Source organism: Ursus maritimus, unplaced genomic scaffold (assembly GCF_017311325.1).
Source record: "Ursus maritimus isolate PB19 unplaced genomic scaffold, ASM1731132v1 scaffold_7, whole genome shotgun sequence".
NCBI lineage: Eukaryota > Metazoa > Chordata > Mammalia > Carnivora > Ursidae > Ursus > Ursus maritimus.
In genome coordinates, this window is record NW_024426885.1 from 26,831,437 (window position 1) to 26,856,589 (window position 25,153).

The following is a 25,153-nucleotide window of genomic DNA, read 5'->3' on the forward strand; positions in this document are numbered from 1 at the left end:
GATTATGTAACTGCTAACTAAGCATAGGGTGTGGCACATAAACACTCAATAAAGGTAGCTGTTATTGTTTGCTAGTACATAAAAGCAGTCTAGGCAATTCAGGCTGCATCAGGATCTGCCCACCAAACTTTGAAGCTCAAGTTTTAACTGCAACTCCTATCACATTCCCTAGGAAGGGAAATTATGAATTGGAATATTTTAAAATATGCTAAATTGTCTGGCCACCATTAGTTGATATGATCGGGGACAGAACTGTGAGGAAAAAACGAAAATTTAAGATGTGATTCAATTGTAAGCGCAGCCCAGTAGAGCCAGGCTCAAAAGCTCTGGGTGAAATCAGAGGAAACTACAACTTTGGGAATTTTTGGTTGTACTGAGTTATCTCATTTAAATAAATATATTAAAGACCTTCTGTGTGTAAGGGCTATACTAGGTGATGCAAACAGAGGGTAAATATTGACAAGCTGATTCTAAAATGTATATGGAAGTGCAAATGGCCAATAAACATCAAGGTAATATTGAAGAATAACAACAAAGCTGAAGGGCTTACTCTCAGAATTCAAGATTTGACAAAGACCTTTACATAGGGTCGCCTGGGTGGCTCAGTGGTTAAGCACCTGCTTTTGGCTCAGGTCATGATCCCAGGGTCCTCGGATCAAGTCCCGTACAGGGCTCCTTGCTCAGCGGGGAGCCTGCTTCTCCCTCTGCTTGCCCCCCTCTCTCTCTGACAAATAAATAAAATCTTTCTTTAAAAAAAAGGACCTATACATATATGGTCTTGTAATTTATGACAAAGGAAACAGTGCAGTATAGAGGGAAATACACATTTTAATAAATAGTGCTGGGTCAAGTAATTATCACATAACAACAAAAAGGAACTCTTACTTCTACCTAATACCAAAACACAAAAATCAAATGGATTGTACATCCAAATGTAAAAGGTAAAACAATAAAAATTTTAGAAGAAAACAGAATATCTTCATGAGAGCGGGGTAGGCACAGATTTAAGTAGAATGTAAAAATGCTAACTAAACATGGCAAACACTGATAAAGTTGACTATATTAAAATTAAGAACCTCTGATATCATTAACAAAAGTGCAAAGACAAGGCACAGAACAGGAGAAAATATTTGCAACACATACATCAAACAAAGATTTTTGTACCCAGAATTTATAAAGAACTCTTATAAATCATTAAGAAAAATATCTAAAACTCAGTAGACAAATGAGCAGAAAACCTGAACAGGCACTTCACATCTAAATGGTCAATCAACATATAAAAAGAGGCTCAATTTTAACTTTTAAGGGAAATTTAAATGAAAAAAACACAACATGACAGTGTGCATATAATTAACAGTACTGAACTGAACACTTAAAAATGGCTAAGATGGTTGGGGCGCCTGGTGGCTCAGTCGGCTCAGGTCACAATCCCAGAGTTGAGCCCTGCGTTAGGATCCCTGCTCAGCAGGGAGCCTGCTTCTCCCTCTCCACCCCTGCTCAGCAGGGAGCCTGCTTCTCCCTCTCCATCCTGCTTGTGCTCTCTCTTGCTCTCTCTCTCAAATAAATAAAATCTTTTAAAAAAATGGTTAAGACGGTAAATTTTATGTTTTTCAACCACAATTTAAAAAAACAAAAAAATGAAACCTGCAACGTGATTCTGCTATACACCGTAAGAATGCTACAATGAAAAAGCCAAGAATCAAGTGTTGGTTATTGGGGAAAAGGAACAACATAACCTTCATTCACTACTGTCAGGAGAATAAATTGGTATTTATACCAATTTCCAGTTTGGAAATTCCAATTCCCCTTCTAGATACATACCCAACAGGATACATGTATTTATTCATATTTACCAACAACTTTTTTGTAGATAACAAAATCTGAAGGCAACCCAAATGTTCATCTACAGCAAAATGGATAAATTTGGTATATTTATGTAAGGAAACATGACACATAAGTGAAAATTAAAAAATTACAACTATATGCAATGTGACTCTCAAAAACATTATGTTGAGTGAAATAAGTCAGACAGTAAAGAATATGTGTTGTATGATTCTATTTATACGAGGTTTTAAAACAGGCAAAATTAATGGAACGATGTTAGAAGTGAGGATAATGTTACCCTTGGGAGGGGAGTGACAAAGAGGACAGGAATGGGCTTCTGGTAATGTTCTTTTTCTTTCCTTCTTTCTTTTTCTTAAAAAATAAACAAACAAACAAACAAACTCAGTGATTACTCAGGTGTGTTCACTTTGTGAAAATCCACTTAGCCAAATTCAGGTTCTCCTGGATATTGTATTAGAAGGAGATTATTATATTCATAGAAAGAGGGATAAGGGTGAATAAAGTCCTGTTTGATTGCATATAGACATTCCTAACCCTTATTTTCTAATATAAAGGAAACAGGGAGTTCTAATAAAGATTTAAATTTTTGCCACCTAACAGCCTTAGCCTCTATCTTCACTTGCGACCCTATGGCCACATACAGACAATTGTTCCCATATGCCACAACTCTGAACAAGGTTAGAGCTCCCTCTAGCACTTTTAACTTAGGAAATACCACAGGCCCTTCCAGAGCTGACACAGTTTGGCGCTGCCCACGGTTAAATGCAATATGGCGATTTTTATTTTTAATTTGCTTTAATTGTTGCTATGATATGAATAATTAATAGGCTGCCTAAGCCAGTTTTGTAAAGTTCACAATACAGAAAGCCAGGAGAGAAATATCTACTTAGAAAGGAGGCTTAAAAATGGTTATAACTGCTATAATATTAGGAAATTCAGAATATTTATTCATGATTTGTGGCAACATTATGTCTTACCAACAAAGAAACATACTACCAAGCACTTCCTACTAAAAAATTCTTCTGGTCTTCATTTATTTTTCTCTTCATGGCTGCATAACCGTTGTATCTATAGTACCGTGTAAGAGCAAAGTAGGTCAGTGTTAGGAGAAACTTGCTCTTCAATGAAGAAGAGAAAGGTTTGGCTGTAAACACTTAACCTAGTTCCATCTATTCTACAACAAGTATTTATTAGCATTAAATAACCCCCTGGACAATAGAGACCTATTCAAACTGAAGCCTGTACTCTTTTCCCATGCTTGTAAACTCCCTCCTTCACTGACACCTTAACCACTGGAAATTATGATTATCAGTGCTTCCACTTAGCAATGTCTATTTCACTTTTAAATATCGCCAGAAAGTATAATTTAGATATGATGTTGTAATCCTACGCAATCCAGACAGAATGTGAGCAGACTCTAAAAGTTCAATGATTATGATACACACGACCATCTGGGAATGCAGCCAGAAATGAAAGGGACGTCATTTGTCATTATTGGATTTCAAATCTTCCCCGCCCTGAGAGAATCACTGCTTTTCAACTTTCTTGTTAAAATACAAATATAAAGCCAGCTAATAAATAAGTTCCTTGAATAAAGGAGGGAGGATGAAAGAATGAAAAAGAAGAGAATGTAGAGTCACCTTAAAAGTAAATTCATTTTAGTGAAGACTGTTACGTATTATTCATTACTCTACATTCTAAAATTAAGAAACAATTTTTTTTAGTGATAATATGAAACAAATATTTCCTATCAACCTTTTTTTTTTTTCCTTTTCAAGCTATGGATTCCTCAAAAAAATGTGTCCATAATTAAAGGAGACTTTACCAATTTCCAAGGAGGATTTTCACCATTTTGCTTTTCAGCATTCTAAATAGAAATGAATACAAGTCAGTAGGATGTTCTCTCTCATGCTCTGGTTACACACAAGCACCTTTCTGCCAATGACAGTACACAATGGACATCAGTCTGGACCTTTCCTGTATGTAACACAAAGCCATGATGCCACGTCACCATTTAGTTTGGTTTTGCATCACATCTGCTGGTCACATGAACACAGCCACGTTCATTCCAACGGCAGCTCAAACTAGGGGTGAAATATTGTCTGAAAACAGTTCTTCATTAGCCTACTCAGAGACTCAGTCATGGCTTGTGTTCTTGCTGAGACAGGATTCACCATTGCTTCTCTTTCAATTCACCTAGTATCTGTTGGGAGCCCTGTACGACAGATCTAAATTAACATGACAGAAAAGCTATTTGATGCTGCCTCTTGGTTTCTCCACTTCACTCTCTTCTGTGGCATTCAAAGGCTTCAGAACCCGGGCATTAATTAAGCAACAGTTTTATTACACACAATCAAAGCCTGCAAAGAAAAACCTAACAGACAGCAAGAGGAGACTACAAGGTTCAATTAACAGTTTTACTTTTTTGTGGGTGCTAATTGAGGTATTTTTATCATCTCATGTGGAATGCTGAAAAGGAAAAACACTATAAGCGCAAGAGAAGATTACAAACCTAAAATGTATTACTATATCATAATTTTATACAACCAATTTGCATACTTCTGTGTTTTCCAAATCCTGGCTACTTGTTAGTAAATTGCTAACATTTAATAGGCATCACAGAGAACATTTTTAGATTAACACCCCCCCCACCCCCGCACACACATCCACCCTAATTTCTATGTACTAAAATTCACAAACCACAGTGGTTGAAAGTACATGGCTATGGGGCTGGTCTGGGTTCAAATTCTAGTTCTGCAACATAACTTGGACAAGTTAGTTGATCTCTCTGAGTTCTAATTTCTTTGTATGCAAAATGGGGTTGTATGCTTCATGAGACTGTTGTGAGGATTTAAGTGAGAGTGTAATACCCCTAACACAGCAATTGGCACATTCTAAACATTCAATAAATAATGGTGCAAAAGGCTCTCAAATTTGGTAACACAATCTTAATACTTTAAAAAATATGTTTTACAAATTTTTTTTTTTTTGTTTAGAAGTCAATTAGACTCAGCAAATAGAATTTGAGAATCGACTTTCTGCAAGTGAACATTAGTTCCATTCAAACTCTACGATGAAGGCAATTTACTTTTGCATACCATTTGCTTTTTATAAAGAACCTGTTTTACACATTTTCAACTGAGGGGAAGCAGGGAGTAAATAACAATCTAAGTCTCAAACTACTGAAGTTTTAAGAGCACTAAATAATAGTATTAATTGGCGATCCACAGCAACCTAAAGTGCATACCAAAAAAATAGTTATAAAAGGCCCTCACTTAGAATTTACCCTTATTGCATGTTTTCAGGTTATAATGTTGAGATAATGGTTCCTGTAAGTGTCCCAGTCTAGATGTAATCGTTTACATTATTCAGTATCCAAATCTTTCAAAAACATCCTACATTCACAAAACTGTTATCACCGCAAATGGAATCTACTGCAATGTAGATGTATGTGCTGCCTGTATCTGCTCCTTAGTGTTCATAACAAAATATAAATGATACCTATATTTCTTGGACTTAATTTCAGAATCCACCTCTTCCTTAAACATCACCCAGAGAAAAAGTTAACAAAAAAACTTCTTCAACCTATCAATTGTAAAGCCTAAAATGACACTATATTAATCCTACCAAAAAACACATAAAGCAAGATTCAAGGAAACTGATTTTTTTTTTAAGTCCCCTAATAAAACTGTCAGGTTTCTAAGCACTCCAATCACAAGAATAACAGAAAATACACAAAATGAAAAAGAACCTCACACATAGATGTAAATAAAGCCACTCTTTAGGTTGCCCATTAATCCACAAGTGGCATATTCATCTTATTTACAGTATTATACCCCCTGCCATGATATTCCATTACAGAGTCACGCTACACACTCCATAGTTAACACTGTAGGAACCATCTCTTTTTAAACACGATTTTCTCTGTATATTTCCCTTTTGGCTTGCTCTCAGGTTGAAAAAACAAAACAAAACTTTACAATTAAATTCCTTATGCTATTAGATATTCCAAGAAAATGTATATAAAGCTAAAGAAATGATGTCTGACATATAAAATAATTACATTTAGTTCACTCCTCTAGAAATTTCAACATTCCTGTTTGTCATGGTCTTAGTGCTCCAAATGAGCAAGTACTTCTTACATATAAGTCTGAGCATGAAATTTATGCAATCATAACTACCAAAAACTTCTGTTCTTTCCATTAGAGAACATGCAGGGAGATTCTATGTGTGTGTACATGCTAATAGTCATGTTTGCTTTTTGTTTTCATTTGCTTTCAGTGAACCTGTTTCATTATAACGACTCATTCCTCTCCTAAGCTTCTTCACTTTTCTCTGAAATAAGGATTTTAAGGTCCAACTATTAATTCTGATATCCTTACCATGTCTTTGCAATCACCAATCTATCTAGAAGCATGCAAACAAATATAAAAATATTTACTGAAGTGTAATCACAGCCTGAGCTTGGAAGCCTTAAGGGGTATTTTTTTAATTGACAAAATTAATAACCAAGCATAATTAGGAAAAATTAGGAAAAATAAATTTTTGGTATAAAAGAACTGCCAATATATACTTACAATGTAAATCCTGACACAGACAGTAGGATGAGATCTGTATTCCAGAACAACTTCTAAAACAATTAGGAAGGTGTGAGTCACCACCTTGAGCTGGCTGTATTGGACTCATTTTATATGTAGAACAATGGAGCATGGAGCCATGCGGTCATCTTAGATACTTTAAAGACCTATGTTTATAAGGTAAGTGATCATTATTGAGTAAGCATTTAAAGTTACATAGTAGCATTACTGACTAGGTAGCCTAGAATAGAGATAGTTAAGTTTTCTGAATACACTATTTGGCTCAGTTCAGTCAGAACAACATATCTTACAAGCAATAGAGGAGACAGGGGAGATGAAGAAATAACATTTGCTAGATGTCAAAGTGTTACAGAAATCAAATGGAGAAAAGCTATAGGTGCTTCGTAGTGTGAAGGAAGTATAATGGTAGGTGAGATATATAGGGCCTCCAAATACTATTTGAAAGGCAACCTGGTGTAGTATAGAAGGACTCTGAAGTCAGAGAGATCAGAGTTCAAAACTTGACCCTACAACTTAGGGATGTGAAAACTTGGGAAAAGGCTTAACTTCTCTAAGTTTCAGGTTCCTTATCTATAAAATAGGGGCTATGCATCCATCTTACCAGGTTCACATAAGGTTTGAAACAGATAACACAGCTAGCACTATAGTGCCTAAACATAGAGCTTAAAAAATATTAACATATTCTTGGGGTGCCTGGGTGGCTCAACTGGTTAAGCATCTGCCTTCGGCTCAGGTCATGAACCCAGGGTCCTGGAATGGAGCCCTGACTCAGGCTCCCTACTGAGAGGGACCCTGCTTCTCCCTCTCCCTCTGCCACTCCTCCGGCTTGTGCTCTCTCGCTCTTTTTCAAATAAATAAACTCTTAAAATAAATAAATAAATAAATAAATAAATAAATAAATAAATAAATAAATAACACAGCTAGCACTATAGTGCCTAAGCATAGGGCTTAATAAATATTAACATATTCTCTCTCCTCCTCAAACTCTTGAGGAGTACAAAGTGGAAGAGAAAAAAAAGATAAGATCTTCCATCCTGAAGATACATGAGTAAAAAATGGCCATTTTCCAATTCTTTTTTTTTTTTTTTTTAAGATTTTCTTTATTTGAGAGAGAGAAAGTGAGAGAGCATGCATGAGGGGGTGGGCAGAGGAGAAGCAGACTACCCGCTAGGCAGGGAGCTGCAACGCAGGGCTTGATCCCAGGACCCCAGGATCATGCATGACCTGAGCCGAAAGCTGATGCTTAACTGACTGAGCCGCCCAGGCGCCCCTTCCAATTCTTTATATAGGAATATATCCTTAAAAATCAGGGGGGATGGGGAACTTAGAAAGGATTATAGTAGCATCAGAGACTCAATTGGTTGCATACATAAGAACTTTAACTAAAGGTATATTAGGTGAGCTCCAAAGGACTAGACTAATGAAAATTTCTCTAAAGTGAACTCTACTCATGAGATTTGGGATTAGTAGAATTTAAGGTAACTTGGTAATTCTAGCTCTGTTAGGAAATAAAAAGGAGTTTCTTGAACCAGGGATGTACTGTATGGTGACTAACATAATATAATAAAAAAACATTAAAAAAAAAAAAACGTGTTTCTTGGTCATTCAGCCAGTTAGACATTCTGTAATTACTAACATAAACAAAAAAAAGATGCCCTCAAAAAGGAGACGTTTATTTAACACTGATCTTGAAGAGCAAATCTTACCAGAAAAGAACTCTAACAATAAGAACAAATATTGGCAAGATCACTAGGTCAGATGGAAATCCACAATGATATGAAAAAAAGGAAAAACACCAATTTTATTTTATAGAAAGTTGGTATAGAGTAGAATAGCCATTTAAATTCATAGCTCATTTGCCTTACAAGCTGGAGTCATGACACAAGAATAAGATTTTACATGTATGGATCCTGAGCTCATGGGTACTGAAAGGTTAAAAAGGAGAGCTCAAGTTACACAAGCTTTGTAAGCGATCTATTTACACCATATGACTAAGAATGTATCCATGGAGAGCTTATGAGCCCAGGCTTCTGAAACTCTCAAACTAGGAGAGAGGAAAATGAACAGCCACAAAAATCCATAAAAGCTGTGAGTATAAAAATCTCTCTTCCAGAGTAAGGAATGTAGAAAAGTATCATGCAAAATTCTACAAGTGGACTTTAAAATATTAAAACGCACAGTAGCACCATTCTCTTAGAGTGTGTGTGTGTGTGGGGGGGAGTCCTAGAGACTATTTCGTATTAAGTCACTGATCCTAAAATACTGAATATGAATATTTTCAGGAAAAGCTATCAATCAAAAAACAAAACAAAATAAAAAATCAGGTTTCTGAAAGAATTCGAAAACGTATACTAAAGATTTTGGGGCCAAAGGGGTGGAAGATGGGTACTACAGGAAAGTGAAGTGCCTTTATTCTATGGGTTTTGCATAAGGGTATAATATCAGGGACTTACCTTCTATAAATATAGCATCTTAGGGCTGCAAGGCTAGAATCTCCATTAGTTACACATATAATGAAAAAATATGAAAAAAATTCTATTAACTATGACGAGAAAAGATCACCTTACACCTAACCTCAATATTTCATACTACAGGCTCTTTACTGTTAATTCTGTACTCAGATGGGTACCTGATAACTGGTTTTTATGTGTTAGTACTTTGTTTTTTAACTTTTTTAAAAAAGATTTTATTTATTTGAGAGAGCCACGAGTGAGTGAGAGAGCACAAGCAGGGGGAGAGGGATAAACAGACTCCCCTGCTGAGCAGGAACCTCGACTTGGGGCTCAATCCCAGGACCCTGGGATCATGACCTGAGCTGAAGGCAGACACTTAACAAACTGAGCAGCCCAGGCGCCCCTGTGTATTAGTACTTTAAATAAATGCCTACATCAATTAATTGTTAATATAAAAAACCACCAACTTATTTTATATGTCTTTGGAGGGTAACTGGACTCATTTACATAGCATACATTATATTCTTGCTTTTACAGTAAGCAACTAAACTTACGGTGTAAAGATTAAAATACTGAAAACCTCATACCTTTCCCAAAGCTAAAGCCTGTCAGAGTAGGCCTAGAAAACAGGCACTGATTTGGCAGAGAAAATCTGGCTCATTGATATCTTCCATAGCTTTATACCACATTTTCCAATATTACAGGGATAATTAACAAGGTTTCAATTTTAGTATATCTGAACTTTAAATGGATGAATCAGCCTTTAGTCTCAGTCACTGCATAGATTTCTCCCCCCCTTCCTTCTATAAACACCATACTTCATTGATGTTCAATTCTCAATTATATAAATTGAAATAACACAGCCCTCAACACTGAGAAGTCAAAGGCGGGGGAGGGGAAGAAACAGTGATTTTCCTAATAAACAGAATCAGGAAAGGAACACAATTTAAATATGCCATAGCTTACTACCTGGACTTTACTCCTCTTTTAAATAACGCAAAGTGACAAAAGTGCTCCAAACCAGGAAACTCTCACGCTACTTACAAGAAAAACTATAAACTGGAGGGGTTGGTGGGAGGTCGACAAGACAGATGTTCTTAAAATTCAATTTCTTTGCTTACTTGATTAAAAAAAAATTAAAAATTAAAACCCAATGTGCAATGCCAAAGAAAGTATACTGGTAATCAAAACCCTAAATGACACCTGACAGAATTACAGCCTATAGATCACTAATACATCAACCATATTTGTGACACTACTTTGGAGAGTAGGCAGTAAAGTCTGTAAACCAGCTCGCGAATGGAAACATAATGCCTGCACACAGCAAGAAAAGTATGACGTAAAATGCACAGATTTTTTTTTTCTTTCTTTCCCCTTTCAGGAATTGTGCCTGGCATCGTGCAGCTGTGGTGCTGCCTTCAACACTCCCTGCGTTTCCAATCTTGCTAATTAAAAGGCTGATCACAGAACAATGCTCTTCTCATTAATTTCAGTGTTCTGATTGGGCAGGATCCCTGCTTACCCCACCTGATCTTTTCACACTGCTGAAGTTAATGTGACAGGAGCCCGAAGATGGATTACCTGCTGCCATATTGCCCATCGCCTCCAATCAGGAGCTATCTGTGTAAACTGATTGTTCTAATTTGCTCTCATTATTTTTACAATATCAGGAGAAAATAACGCACACAGCTCACTGTCAAAGCCATGAAAATCAGCCATTAGTTAAACCCAGACACTGAGTGGCTTTATTAGAGGCACTGCAGTTTATTGATGTAGCTCCAGTCAAACAAGGCAGCATTTGCTTCAGTAGAAGGAAACGTTTATACTGAAAGTAAATATTTATTGTAATAATACCCACAGCAACATGGTATTTTGAATAATCCTGTTCTTATTTCAGAAGCTTTGTTTTGACACAAATAACAACAATGAAGAGTTGGGCTGGCATAAGTAGATAACATTTAACACACACTCAGTAGCATGAAAATCTGTCTATTAACACAAATCTATGAGCACTCCTCACCTCCTATACCTTGTATAAATAAACTCTATTCTGTGCCTACAAATGCTAATCGATCAACAAATAATGGAAGTTCTATTCTGCTCCACACAACAACAAATATTTTTCCCAAACAGGCATTTTATGACTTAGGAATCAAAATTATTCCTGTAATGATCATACAGGTATAGTTTTAAATAAGAAAAACTGTATTCTTGTACAATGTAAACATTCAACAAGAAAGATTACTGGTCCTAGTATCATAGATATTCACAATATATTGTGGAAAAGAAAATAAGCAATGTAGTGAAGCCAGCTAAGCAGACAAGCTAGGTTTTCAACCCTTCGGTAAGAGACGGTTTCTTAAAGTGGAAGGCAGAACTCTACAGAAAGGTTTGATAGTCCATGAGCTAATATCTTTAAAAGATTTATTCTGGGCACAAAGAAAATATATTTTCCTGTTGTAAAGAAAATGCTAAACTCTAGAAGAAAACAGATTTGAACTTGGCCATTTCTAGTCTTGTTTGGCTATGAGCAGTTTGTAAAATGTTAGCTAAATGCTGCCTGAACAGCATTTTGGGGGGCTGGAGAAGGAAGGTATAAATAATAGAAACTGACGCTTTTTAAATAAAGAAATTTAGTCCACATACTCTTCCCCCTCCCCCCTTAAGTATTGAAGGAAACATGGCTTCCTCCTGTTTTCTTTCTACACTAAGATTCCTAGGTAATGTGAAGGCAAGAGTATGCCCTTCTTGCTGTTCCCCTTTTAATGGCCACTTTTCTTTTTCTAAGAAACGTGTGCCATGCTTTTCTCCTTAAAATTCCTGCACTAAAAGACTGCACCATACTGCACTCCGCAAAACGTGCTGATGGCGCCAATTACAAGCCCCCAGCCGAACGCTCCAGCCCCCACCATTCGGGCAGATTTATGCGGACTCTTGCCGACGTTATTACAAGTCAGAGTTTATTGGGAAATTGTTACATTATGCGGAGTGTCTAACAAATTGCTTATGCTGCTATAATTGGATTACAACAGCCGCTTGCTCCCACCGGTAAGATTAGGCAAGTAGGACTCCTGCCGATCTCTGAGCGTTAGCAGTAATTTTATTTGCCTTGCCTCTCTCTTTCCTAACAACATGCCTCTCTCCCTGCCAGCTGTCTGCTGAAAAGGCACAGGCTTGTTCCTTGGCCCTAACAATGCAATTACAGCCCCGCAGATCGCACTGTTTGTGCATTAAGTACAGAGCCAAAACGAGGCGAATTGATCGTTTGACTTTTGGAGAAGCCATGTGATCTCTCGATGCGGGTGATCCGACATGCATCAGCAGGCAATACTGCAGTCAATTCTTGATGAAGAACTTTCTTCCTTCACCCCTCTCTCTCCCAACCTTTCCTTTTTCACGGAGGAAAACACTGACTGGGCTCATCATCTCCTGCTAATCTGGACCTATCCACAAAGACAAACTTAATCTTATTAGCTCCCTGGCTAGATCGAAATGTGAATAGGTTCAAGCATCTTGAAGTGCCTCAGTCAAATATATCAGTGGTTCCCAACAGTTGAACCACTGCTGCTATCTTTAAAAAAAGGTTCATAAAGAGTTCACTGAGGAAAAAAAGTTTACAAAAACACTGTAGTTCAAAAGAACTACAGAAAGTTTCAGGTTCTGGCAAATAAAACTGCCTTGGAAAGGCTTTGTTTGAAGCTCTGTCTATATTCAAGGGCCCATCAAGAATCAGCATGGAAACCCGTGTCTGCCTTTCTCTGCAGATCTGCCCTGCTGGAAGGTGCTGGCGGCCAACATGCAGAATCAACGCAGCTGACTTCAGGCTTCAAACAGCCAGTCTGATCCCCACTTGTGGCAAAGTTTTACACATATTTTGTTGACAGCTTTCTGCTTCTTGTTTCTTTCTCCTGTATGTTTAGCAATGTGTGCAGGTAGTAAGGAGAATGTGTAAGCAGTTCTCTCACTCAAGGGCACAATTCATGAAGATTCTCACTGGGGTCTGGACTTCTCTTTTTTTCTTTTGAAATTAATTCTCTTGAAATGGTTGAAAATGATTTTAAATTTTACCAAATTAATACGGACCAGGATTTCTGTTCACACTTCCCTCTCCAGTAGCATATGCTACTTAGGGTTCCTGAAGATGATTATACAACAGATGTGCAGTCAATCTGATCCATTTGGTGTCCCATGTCTGTATTCCTAAATATCATGCACATCTAGAAGGTTATGTGTTCTTGCAATCCTTAAGCTGACAAACACACAAACTCTTGTTTATAACAATGGTCCTTGATTATTACCTCAAAGTGAGCTAGGAAAAGTCACTTTACTAGTATTTCTCAGAACTTCTCTAAAACTCCCATTGACACTCATTAAAATCATATGAACATTTGAAAATGAAAGAAAAAAACAGTACTTCTGAACATTATTCCTGCCTTTTTTGAAATAGCAATACGCTAGTGTGTAAAATGTTACATTCCAGAGTTTTTCCAACCTCATCGGCCTCGAAATCTTAACATGTTCTCCACAAAGCTAATGTTTAGGCCCAACAGAGAGGCCTGTGCAAAGAATGGCCCATCTGACAGGCTACTTGTGGAACAGTATATTAAAGGAGCCTGTTAACATGTAGTTTAAAACTCAAAAGAAACTCTGAACAGCTGAAATGCCTTATAAATAGCGCAGACCCAGAGGAAGTGCAAACGTCTGCATTGTGAATTGTAGATCTTAATTACCGACAATGGCTGGTACAGCAAGTAGCACGGAAAAAAAGTGAAACAGTTGCACTGTTCATGGTTGGCAATAATTCTTCAGGAAAATATTTACTATCAATCAGTTATGAGAAAAGGGACTCTGTGCTCGTAAAACAGCACGTTGCTTCTCATACCAGGACCATTTTGCTTCAGCATAATCTGAATTTAAACAGCTTGTTTCCTGCGGATATAATTTTGGAAATAAATAAAACAAGTCTTCTATCAAAATCTGGAGTGAGTGGAAAGGAACATCACATTTTTCTGTCTCAGTCAGTTGCAAACAGATTATTAGTCTCAAGTAAAAAACAATAACAACAAACAACCACAATACAGAACATCTACAAAGGACTACCGAACAGGTTTATTTTCTAAAGATAAAGAGGCAGAACTTCTCCTACCTGGGCAGGAATCTAGGTAGATGTGTTCAAACAACTTAATTTTAATTCTGTGCATGCACGTGTAAAACATAAATTAGGAAAAACCTGAAACCAAAATTTTCGGTAAGATTGAAATAAAGTCAGCAAAAAGAGAACATAAAAAATTAATGCTCTTCATTTTTCTAGTTAGTTTTCTTTACCAATTAAAAACCATCATGAAGGTTGACAATTAGGTACAATGTGATTATTGATTTTAAAGACTAAGTTGGCAGTCAATAATGACTGTCCATTTAAAGCTACAATAAATACAGAGCTCGTCACGCTCCAAACAAATCTCATGAACTAAGAGCTATAATTATAATTAGTAAGAAGGAAGGCTTTGGACGAAAATAAAAGACATCTCAATGCCTCCAAATATTACTTGGACTAAGTTATGCTGATAAAACGACTCATCCTTCATTTTTATTTTTAAATCTTTTCTTAGGTCTCATTCTTCAAGTCAGAGATTCAGAAGATTATTATTAACCTAGAGTGGCTATAGTTTGTCTTACCACTTTGTTTTCTTATATTCTAAAGAGTACAAATTGGTCCCTCTTCATAGACCTATTATAAAACATTTATGGTAAAGTATTTCTCGCAAAGACAAGTCACATACTATGTACTATAAGGTCTGAACGTAACAACTTTGCTGTTTTTCAGGGAATGACTGGTATTAATGTCTTCTCTAAAACTCATAATAAACAATAGTCAATAATAATAATGATTGTCTCCACCAAACCAAAGTCACTCTGAATTAGCTCCTTTGAACTAGAGGACAAAAATGTTGATACAAATATATTATAGTTGTTCTCACATGGAGATGGCTGGACATTCAAGGCCACTTTGGAGTACAATCTGAATCAACAACAGACACTTGTATCAAGTGAAAAGCTACTGCAGGCATATCAAGCATAGCAGATGAAACTACTCAGTTAAGGGCTAAAGGTAAAGAGCAGGAAACAAGGACAAGCTTGCAAACCTACAAAAATGATGGCAAGTCATTACCTTTCAAAGGTCAAGAAATAAATGAGGCCAGTAGAAACAGCACAGAATCATGAGATACATATAACACATGTAAATAGAAAAGGAAAAACTTGTTCTCTATTCTCATGTTATTGGTTCCTCACTAGAGGCTGTTAAAAGAAAGAAATTTTTTTAGCTACATGTTTTTATTTGCCATTGACCAACTGATTATATGGCTCAAATCTGAAGCAATGAACCAGAAGCCAGGATGTGGGCCAATGAAAGTAAGCAGAAAGTTAGATGGGTTCCAACAGGAAACGACAGAAATCATTATTAAATTAGGGTATTGAAGGAGATGATGAAAGGATATAGGTGTCAGAATAATGTTAAAATAAGCAAGAATGGGATAAGAGGGTCACCATCTGGGAGCAAAGGAAACAGACAGATGAGCAGCAACAAGCAAACTTATTTCCTCACCCAAGAGCATAAAAGAAATTATGCCATTGTGCCAGATGCCAGAAGATTTCTAACCATGCACCACTGAAGTAGAGGGTGGGAGAAAAACAAAACAAAACACATCATACAGACACACACCAACATGACTCTACAGCTTAGAGATCCTGGCTTACAAAGTATGGAGAAAACAAAAGGAACAGATGCTCACTTGGCCAGCTCTCAATGAAACTCATTAAAATTGTCACCCTGTCCTTGGATCGGTGCTCATGCTAAGATTTTACCTTGTTTAGCCAGAAGTCACCCACTTGTGATGAAACTGAGCAACGTGGCCAAAAGGAGAAAGATTATTTTTAAAGGCCCAAATAATTGATTCCACATTTCAATGTACGAATGCTAGATACAAAATAGGGTCGATTAGCACTTGCTGGTTGTGACTAAATGACTGAAAAAATAAATATGTAATTTAATTTTTTCATATTTTACAGTAAATTACTAAGACACTCTAAGAGACAACTAACTCTTTTTAAATTATAATTTTAAATAAATTGACATTTCTTATATGGATCATTTCTAATGGTTATAGTTTGTGTGATATACTTTCAGTTGATTAAGTTAGGTCTAGTGACTACAGCATGTTTTAAGAAATAGAATAAAAATAATAAAAAATGTTGCTGTCCTTTGATTTTTTGTAGCAAAGGATGAAGACTACCTGATTACCAGCTCCGACTCCAATAATAACAGTAAGTAACTGTGAGCCTTAGTGTATAGTAAAATAGACTAAACTAAAGTAGTTAAAGTTGGGAATGTTCTAACAGTGACAAAACCCTGAACAGTTATTAAGGCAATAATTTTGCATATATGTAAGGTAAAATTCTAGAAACAGAGCCCATACTGGAAATTTACTTACTCCTGGAATAATCAAAATTGCTGTTATCTAAATTTAGGTCAAAGTTCCTATGTAATTAGAGATACTTGGAAGATTAGAGCCATAGTTAATACAATTATTCGACCATAAAGTCTCTAATATGTGATTACTTTTGTATCTATAGAAATGCACATGTTTTACACATGAGAAAAGGTAGCTCATATGCATGATAAAACATACCGGTCCACTCAGATCAAAATCACCAAATGCAATATTTCTATCATTGACCACTCAATAAATAATAATAGCGATATAATAATTGGATTTTCTATTGCATACTTCACAATCCTTACAATGGTTACTCTATACTTAATTACATTTAAAACCCATGAACAACCTTATAAAAATAATTTTATATTTTCTTTCACGAATCTTACTTATTTGTAGTAATCCATAACTAATGTCAAGTAACAAATGTGAATTAGACGAAGTGCGACCAGAATGCATAACCAAAAACTTCTTTTGCAACTGAAGAGATGGAGACTCCAACTTGCAGTCTGCTTTGGAAAAGATGCCTGCTATATTCCTTTTTAAATATAAAATCCTGTGATAATCTTTAATAGCAATACTGAGTGAAGATGTTTATAGATAAAGCATTGTTATGATGCGGTATAGTAATATTGATGAGTACTATTACTTACTTTGGCCACACAATTTTCAGTCTTCATAGCAGTGCTTGCTAGACATACTGTTTCTTGGTTTAAGCAGAGTCTGGCACAGCTGTTATAAGTCTGTAAAGAGAATTTTTTGGAAATATGTTTAAATATTAAAATGCGGTCACATACAGTTTTCAAATTCTGTCCTATTCTCAAAATCAACACATGAATAGACTTATGTATAAGTTCCAGATTTATGGGAACTGGAAAAAGGTAGGCAGATGGAAGTAAAGAAAGTGAGAGCCCACAAGAGCCAATGATGAGCTCATGAACAAGTATGTAAGCAGCAGTGGTCTCATTGTATGTGTGGAAGGTGGGGGTGCTACTGAAAAATGTGCAAAGGACTTGAAAAGCCGTTTATCCAAAGAAGATATACAAATGGCCAACAAGCACATGACAAGATGCTCAACATCACTAATCATTTCAGAAATGCAAATCAAATCCACCATGAGATACCACTTCATAGCCTAGGATGGTTACTATTAAAAAACAGAAAACAACTAGTGTTGGCAAGGATGTGGAGAAACTGGAACCACTGTGCACTGCTGGTGGGAATGTATAAGTATACACTGCTGTGGAAAACAGCATGGTGGTGGTTCCTCAAAAAAATTAAAATTGGAATTACCATATGAACCAACAATGCCACTTCTGGGTATATACCCAAAAGAAATGAAAGCAGAACCTTGAAAAGATATTTGTATATCCATGTTCCTATAGCAGCATCATTCACAACTGCCAAAACATGGAAGCAACCCAAGTGTCCACTGACAGATGGAGGGACACACAAAATGTGGCATATACAACAACTGGAATAGTATTCAGCCTTAAAAAGGAAGGAAATTCCGACATATACTATGATATGGATGAACCTTGAGGACATTCTGGTAGGTGAAATAAGCCAGTCACAAAAAGATAAATACTATATGATTCCACTTATATGAAATACTTAGAGGAGGCAAAATCAGAGAGACAGAAAGTAGAATGATGGTTGCCAGAGCTGGGAGAAGAAATAGGGTGTTATTGTTTAATGAGTATAAGGTTAGGTTTTACAAAATGAAGAGTTTTGGGGATGGATGGTGGTGACAGTTATACAACAACATGAATGTATTTAATCCACTGAACTGTACATTTAAAAATGGTTAAGATGGTAAATGTTATGTTACATGCATTTTACCACAATTTAAAAAATCAGGTTATATTTTACAGTAAGCAAACATTAATAATTGGCCAATATAGTAAAACAATATTTTTAAGTTTTCACTGATGGTATAAATCACGTTTCTCAAACTTTAGCATGCATCAGAATCATTTAGGAGGGCTTGTTAAAACACACATTGTTGGAGTGCCTGGGTGGCTCAGTCAGTTGGGCAACCGACTCTTGATTTCAGCTGGGGTCATGATCTCGGGGTCAGGGATGGTGCCCCGCATCAGGCTCTGTGCTTGGCATGAAGTCTGCTAGGGATTCTCTCTGCCTCTGCCCCTCCCCCCATCCACTCTTTCTGAAATAAAATAAATAAATAAAATCTTAAAAAAGAAACAACAACAGAACCCAAACACACAAATTGTTAGGTCCCACCCCCCCAGCTTCTGAGAATTTGCTTTTATAACAAGTCCCTATTTGATGTTAATGCTATTGGTTTAGGAACACTCTTTGAGAGCTACTATGTTGGAGAACTATATGTTTTGGAATTAAAGAAAAAATCTTAAGATATAAGCCATGTCTTATAACCAACAATAGGAAAGAATCCATTTTTTAAAATTCTAGATTACAGAGTAGTTGCAAAATGAGTTTCTGTATACCCTTCCCCCCAGCTTCCCCTTATGTTAATGACTTACGTAACCACAGAACACTTATCAAAACTAAGTAATTAGGGGCGCCTGGGTGGCGCAGTCATTAAGCGTCTGCCTTCGGCTCAGGGTGTGATCCCGGCGTTCTGGGATCGAGCCCCACATCAAGCTCCTACACTAGGAGCCTGCTTCTTCCTCTCCCACTCCCCGCTTGTATTCCCTCTCTCACTGGCTGTCTCTGTCAAATAAATAAAATAAAATCTTTAAAAAAAAAACTAAGTAATTAACTTGGTACAATATAAAGAATTTCTTTTGAGTTTCACCAAGTTTCCCACTAATACCCTTTTTCTGTTCAGGATCTAACCGAAGACGCCACACTAAATTTAGTTATCATGTCTCTTTAGTTTCCTCTAATCTGTGACAATTTCTCAGTCTTGTCTTTTAGAACTATGACACTTCTGAAGAGTACTGATTAGTCTATATAATGTCTCTCAATTTGGCTTTGTGTCATGTTTTCTCATGATCAGATGGAGGTTATACATTATTGGGAAGCATACCACAAAGGTGATGTACCCTTCTCAATGCATCAAGTCAGGAGGCATGTTATTAAGTATTTCTAGTGATGTTAACCTTTATCATTTGCCTATGGTCGTGTCTGCCAAGATTTTCCATTATAAGTTTGTTATTTTTCCTTTAGGAATTACAAAATATATTGGGGGAAATATTCTGAGATGATGCAAATACTTGGTTTCTCTTTCAACTTTTGACTGCTAATTTTAGCATCCATTAGTGGATCTTGCCTATGGTAATTTTTCCTGTGGTGTTTTGATGGTGATTTTTAAGTTTCCCTCTTTCCTTCCACGTTTACTAAATGGATTTTTTTTTTTCTGTGAGGAAAAGCTATGATTTCTCCTATTTACTTATTTATGTCAGCAACGGATTCATAGATATTTTAAACTATTCAGTTTTTGGTCAATTATCATTCTTTGGAAAGATGTAGATAAAAAAATTAAAGAAAATGGAAAAAAAATATTTTTCCATTTAGACAAATTAAACTTTATTTATTTATTTATTTATTTATTTATTTATTTATTTAAGATTTTATTTATTTATTCGACAGAGACAGAGACAGCCAGCGAGAGAGGGAACATAAGCAGGGGGAGTGGGAGAGGAAGAAGCAGGCTCATAGCGGAAGAGCCTGATGTGGGGCTCGATCCCATAACGCCAGGATCACGCCCTGAGCTGAAGGCAGACGCTCAATCGCTGTGCCACCCAGGCGCCCCTAGACAAATTAAACTTTTAAAAACTTATATCCACTTAACTGTTTTATTCTTATATAATTTAAGTTGAAATTATTTCAAAACACATCTTAAAGATTTTATTTATTTATTTATTTGTCAGAGAGACAGAGCGCACAAGCAGGGAGAGCAGCAGACAGAGGGAGAAGCAGACTGAGCAGGGAGCCCGATGTGGGACCTGATACCAGGACTCTGGGATCATGACCTGAGTCGAAGGCAGATGTTTAACCAACTGAGCCACCCAGGCATCCCCAAAACATATTTTAAAGGAATAAACTGGATCATCTGACTTTGGTGTATAGCAGCTATTGGTGCATGTATCTTCTGGCTCAGGGTTCAGCACTTCTTTTGCAGCTACTAATATCACAAACATTTATTATTCATGTATAGACAACATAAAAGTTTTTAAATGAAACTTACTATGTTTTTAAAAGACATTTATGAAATAATTGGTATATACTGAATAACATAAAAAATGTAAGCCAAAGAGTTCAAGTTCTAATAATGCCAGAGATGCTTACATGGGATTAGCTCTCATAAGATAAAAATTATAAACCATGGGAAAAAATTTTAATAATAACTACTTGAAGGCACTGGAGAATGACCTAAAGTAGTAAGAAACTGGGGGAAGGAGTAGACTGACCTTGAAAGAGGAGAAACACACAGGGTAACATCCATATTTATGTGCTTTTTCCCTGAGGGTACTCACCAATCTACTTGATGCAGGGTGACTAAAATTCAATTAGAAACCAGTTTATTGGCTTGATATGCCAAAGGATGGAGTTCAGGGCTGCCATAGTGGCTGGAGATTGAGAAGAGAAATCATAGAAAATAGACCCATAGGGGAGGCTCGATTCTCCTCTAATCCATGGCTAATCACCAAACTATATACATGAATGGGAGACTATAATGATTTCAGTGGAAAATAATATAAGACTGAAAGACTGGAGCAGGGATTGCAGCTGTTGCCCGTGAGGGGAGACAGAATTTAGAATCTGATTCCCACTAAATTAGAGGAACTTATTAGGCATCTCAAACTTTCACTGAAAACCTGGAATGACCCTGCCTTGAGAGTAAACAGTAAGTCTTAGGAGTAAAGGCTCTACCTTAGGACCAGGCGAAAAATCAAAACATAACCTGCCCTAACAAATGTAAACCAACACTCTGTGAAGTCATCAGTCAGTAAGTTAATCAGCAGATCAGTAGAAGATAAAAGAATCCAGAGTCTCTGCAATGAGTAATTTATAATGTCCACTGCATAATCAAAAATTGCTAGAGATAAGATGCAGCAGATAAACGGAACCCATAATCAAGAGAAAAAAGAACCAATAGAAAATGGCTCTGAGATGTTCTAATATGGGAATCAGCATATAAAGGCCTTACAGAAGCTATAATAAATATATTCAACATCTTAAATGAAAGATACAGTCATAATGGATAAACAGATGGAAATTTTCACCAGAAAAATGAAAACCTAAAATGAACCAGATATATTCTACAATTGGAAAGTATATTATCTGAAATTAAAAATTTACTGGATGGGCTTAAAAGCAGACTGGAGATGGCAGAAGAAAAGATCAATGAACTAAAGATAGATCAACTAAAATGATCTAAACTGAAGGATAGAGTAAAAGAAAAAAAATGAACAGAGGCTCAGTTATCTGTGGGGTAAGTGTTAATGATCTAACATATGTGCAAACTGGAAACCCAGAAGAGAAGTGAGAATGGGGCACAAAAAAAGTTATAAAAATAGTGATCAATTAGTTCTCAAATTTGGTGAAAACGATTGGTTTACTGATCTGAGATTAGCAAACTCTAGGGAGATTAAATACAAAGATAACAAGAACTAGGCACAAACAGTCAAAACTGCTGAAAACCAGTAACAAAGACAAAAACCTTGAAAGAGCCTAAAAAAAAAGGCATGCCCCATATATGGGAGCCAACATTATAAATAAAGGCAGATGTAGAAAGTTTCACCATAAACAACGAAGGCTAGAAGACAAGAAACAACATGTTTAAAGTGCTGAAAGGAAAAAAAAAAATCTCAAACCAGATTTTTCTTACTATAGGAGAATTATAAATATGAAAAGGGAGAGATCTAGAACAAACTCTGTGGTACTGAATTAGAATTGCAGGTACCAATATAAATTCATGGTTTTCAAAATATATCAATATAGATGTAAAATATAAGTTAATGTTTAAATCTTGGCTTCTAAATAGCATTTTACACTGAAAGGAACCATAGCTCTCTGGAGAAATGGCTGATTCCAGGATTGGGCAGGGAAAATACTAGATGAACCTGGAGAGACACAGGGAATGATGGATATATGTCAGAGGGGCACAGATGTCAACGTAAAGGGGCTCTCGTTAGTCCAATATAGAATAATCTGAGTATTAAAATAAAATGTACGAACAGTTTACAATCTGTTGAAAAAAATAGGGCACATTTCTTGAAAGACACAAATTACTAAAACTGACACAAGAAAGAAAAAACCTGAACAGCTCTGTGTCTATTAAAGAAATTGAAATGGTAAGTGAAAATGATTCCACATAGATTAAAAAACAAAATCTTCCCCCAAAAGAAAACCTCTAGCCCAGATGGTTTCACTGGTGAATTCCATTAAATATTAGGGAAGAAATAACACCAGGACCATACACAAACACTTTTAGAAAATAGAGGAGGAGGGGAAAACTTCTCATCTCATTTTATGAGGGCAGCATAACCCTGACACCAAAATCTGACAAAGAAATTAGAAAGAAAACTACAGGGGTGCCTGGGTGGCTCAGCTGGTTAAGTGTTCTACTCTTAGATCTCAGCTCAGGTCTAGATCTCAGGGTTGTGAGTTCAAACCCTGCACTGGGCTCCATGCTGTGTGTGGAGCTGGAAGGAAGGAAGGAAGGAAGGAAGGAAGGACGGGAGGAAGGGGAGAAAAGGGGAGGGGAGGGAACAGAGGGGGTGGGGAGGGAAGAGGGGAGGGGAGGGAAGGGGGGGAAGAGAGAGAGAAAGAAAAAGAAAGAAAGAAAACTACAGACCAATATCTCCCATGAACAGAGATACGACAATTCTTAAAGTCAATTAATGTAATTCACCATATTAACAGAATTAAGTGTGGAGGGGAGCATTTGACAAAATTAAACACTCATTCATAATGACAATAATAGCAATAAAACAAAATCTCAGCAAGCCAGAAATAAAAGGGAACTTTCTTAATCCCATAAAGGACATCTAAAAAAATTTCAACTAACATCATACTTAGTGGTGAAAGACCAAATACAGTCCCTCTGAGACTGGGAACAAGGCAAAGATGTTCTCTTATCGCACCTATTCAACATTACATTGGAGGCCGTTGCCATTGAAATAAAGCAAAAAAAGGAAACAAAAGGCAAATAACTTGGAAAAGAAGAAATAAAATTGTCTTTATTCACAAATGACAGGAAACAAGGTCAAGAGTCAAAAATCAAATGAAAATATTTACAATAGCATTGAAAAACATTAAATAGTTAGGAATAAATCTGTGTAAGAAATGTACACTGAAAACTAAGAAACACTGCTTAGAAAAATTTAAAAAGACAAAATTAAATGGAGATATATACCATGTTTACAGACTGGAAGATTCAATATTATTGAGAGGTTAATTCTACCCAAATGAATATACGTGTGTGTGTGTAGGTATGTGTGTGTATGTGTGTATGTGTATATCCCCCCCCAAAAAAAATAGATATAATATATGTAAAATCCAAATCAAAACCCTGCAGACTTCTTAAAAGAAATTGCTAATAATTCTAAAACTTATATAGAAATGCAAAGTATCTATGAAGCCAAAACAATATTAAAATTAAGAATATTAAAGACTCACACTACTTGATTTCAAGACTTACTAAAGCTACAATGATCAAGACAGTGTGGTACTTGGTGCATTATTTACAAACGATAAAAGAGAATACACTACTGATACACACTTCTAAAAATAAAGAGGACTTGAGCTTGTCTTCTGGGTGGATTTGAAGAAGGGGTTGGGTCAGGGCCTCAGCTGCTGTTGCCCTTTGCTCTGCATCCAGCAGCAGCCTCTTCTCCAGGAGGTTCAGAAACAGACCACACTTGTACAGCCAACTGATTTTTGACAAACGCACTCATGTAATTCAATGTTCAATGGGGGAAAGTCTTTTCAACTGAAAAGTCAAAACAACTTAATAAAAAGAATGGGGAAAACAATGAACAGCACACATAAGAATTAATTTGAGATGGATCACAGATTTAAGGGTAAAGGCTAAAAGTTACAAACCCTCTAGAAGAAAACCTAGAGTATCTGTACATCCACGAGGAAAGGACTGACAGACTGGGCTTCATTCAAAAATTAGAAACTTCTCATCAAAACACACTGTGAATAAATAGGCAAGCCACAGTTGGTGAGAAAATACTCAGAACACTTATCTCACAAAGAACCAGTATCTAGAACTCAATACAGTTGAGTTCTAGAACTCAATAAGACAGACTATGTAATTTTTTTAATGGCAAAAAATTTAAACAGATACTTCACAAAAGACAATACCTCAATAGCTAATAAGCACATCAAAAAGTATTCAACACATGCTCACCAAAAAACCTTTATATAAGAACATCCATAGCAACATTTATAAAAATGCAAGTAGCTTAGGTGTCCATCAAAAGAATGGAAAACAAACTACAGTATATTTATTCAACAGAATATACAATAAAAGAGAATACACTACTGATACAGCAATATAGACGGATCTCATAAACATTACACTGAAAGTCAGACCCCAAAAATCTATGATTCTATTACAAGAACTTCTAAAAAAGGTGGAACTAACCTATTAGTAAGTTGATCAATGTTTGATTCACCGGCAATGGGAAAAATTGGCTGGGAAGGAGACCAAGGAGACTGTCTTGGGTAATGAAAATGTTCTACAGCTTGATGAGGGTGTGGCTACAGAGGCAGACAGACCTATAAATTCATTGACTTATACAATTAATGTATATGTAGT

General features: G+C 36.3%; 1 protein-coding gene across 7 annotated transcripts in view; it reads right to left on the reverse strand.

Moving 5' to 3' along the window:
- Positions 1 to 25,153, reverse strand: part of BTRC (beta-transducin repeat containing E3 ubiquitin protein ligase) — a 168,815-nt gene that overhangs the window by 46,892 nt on the left and 96,770 nt on the right. For all 7 annotated transcript variants that reach the window (XM_008708423.2, XM_008708343.2, XM_008708279.2 and 4 more), the window contains one exon: positions 17,046 to 17,135. In XM_008708423.2, the coding sequence (XP_008706645.1) occupies positions 17,046 to 17,135 (90 nt within the window). The remainder of the gene's footprint in view (positions 1 to 17,045; positions 17,136 to 25,153) is intronic.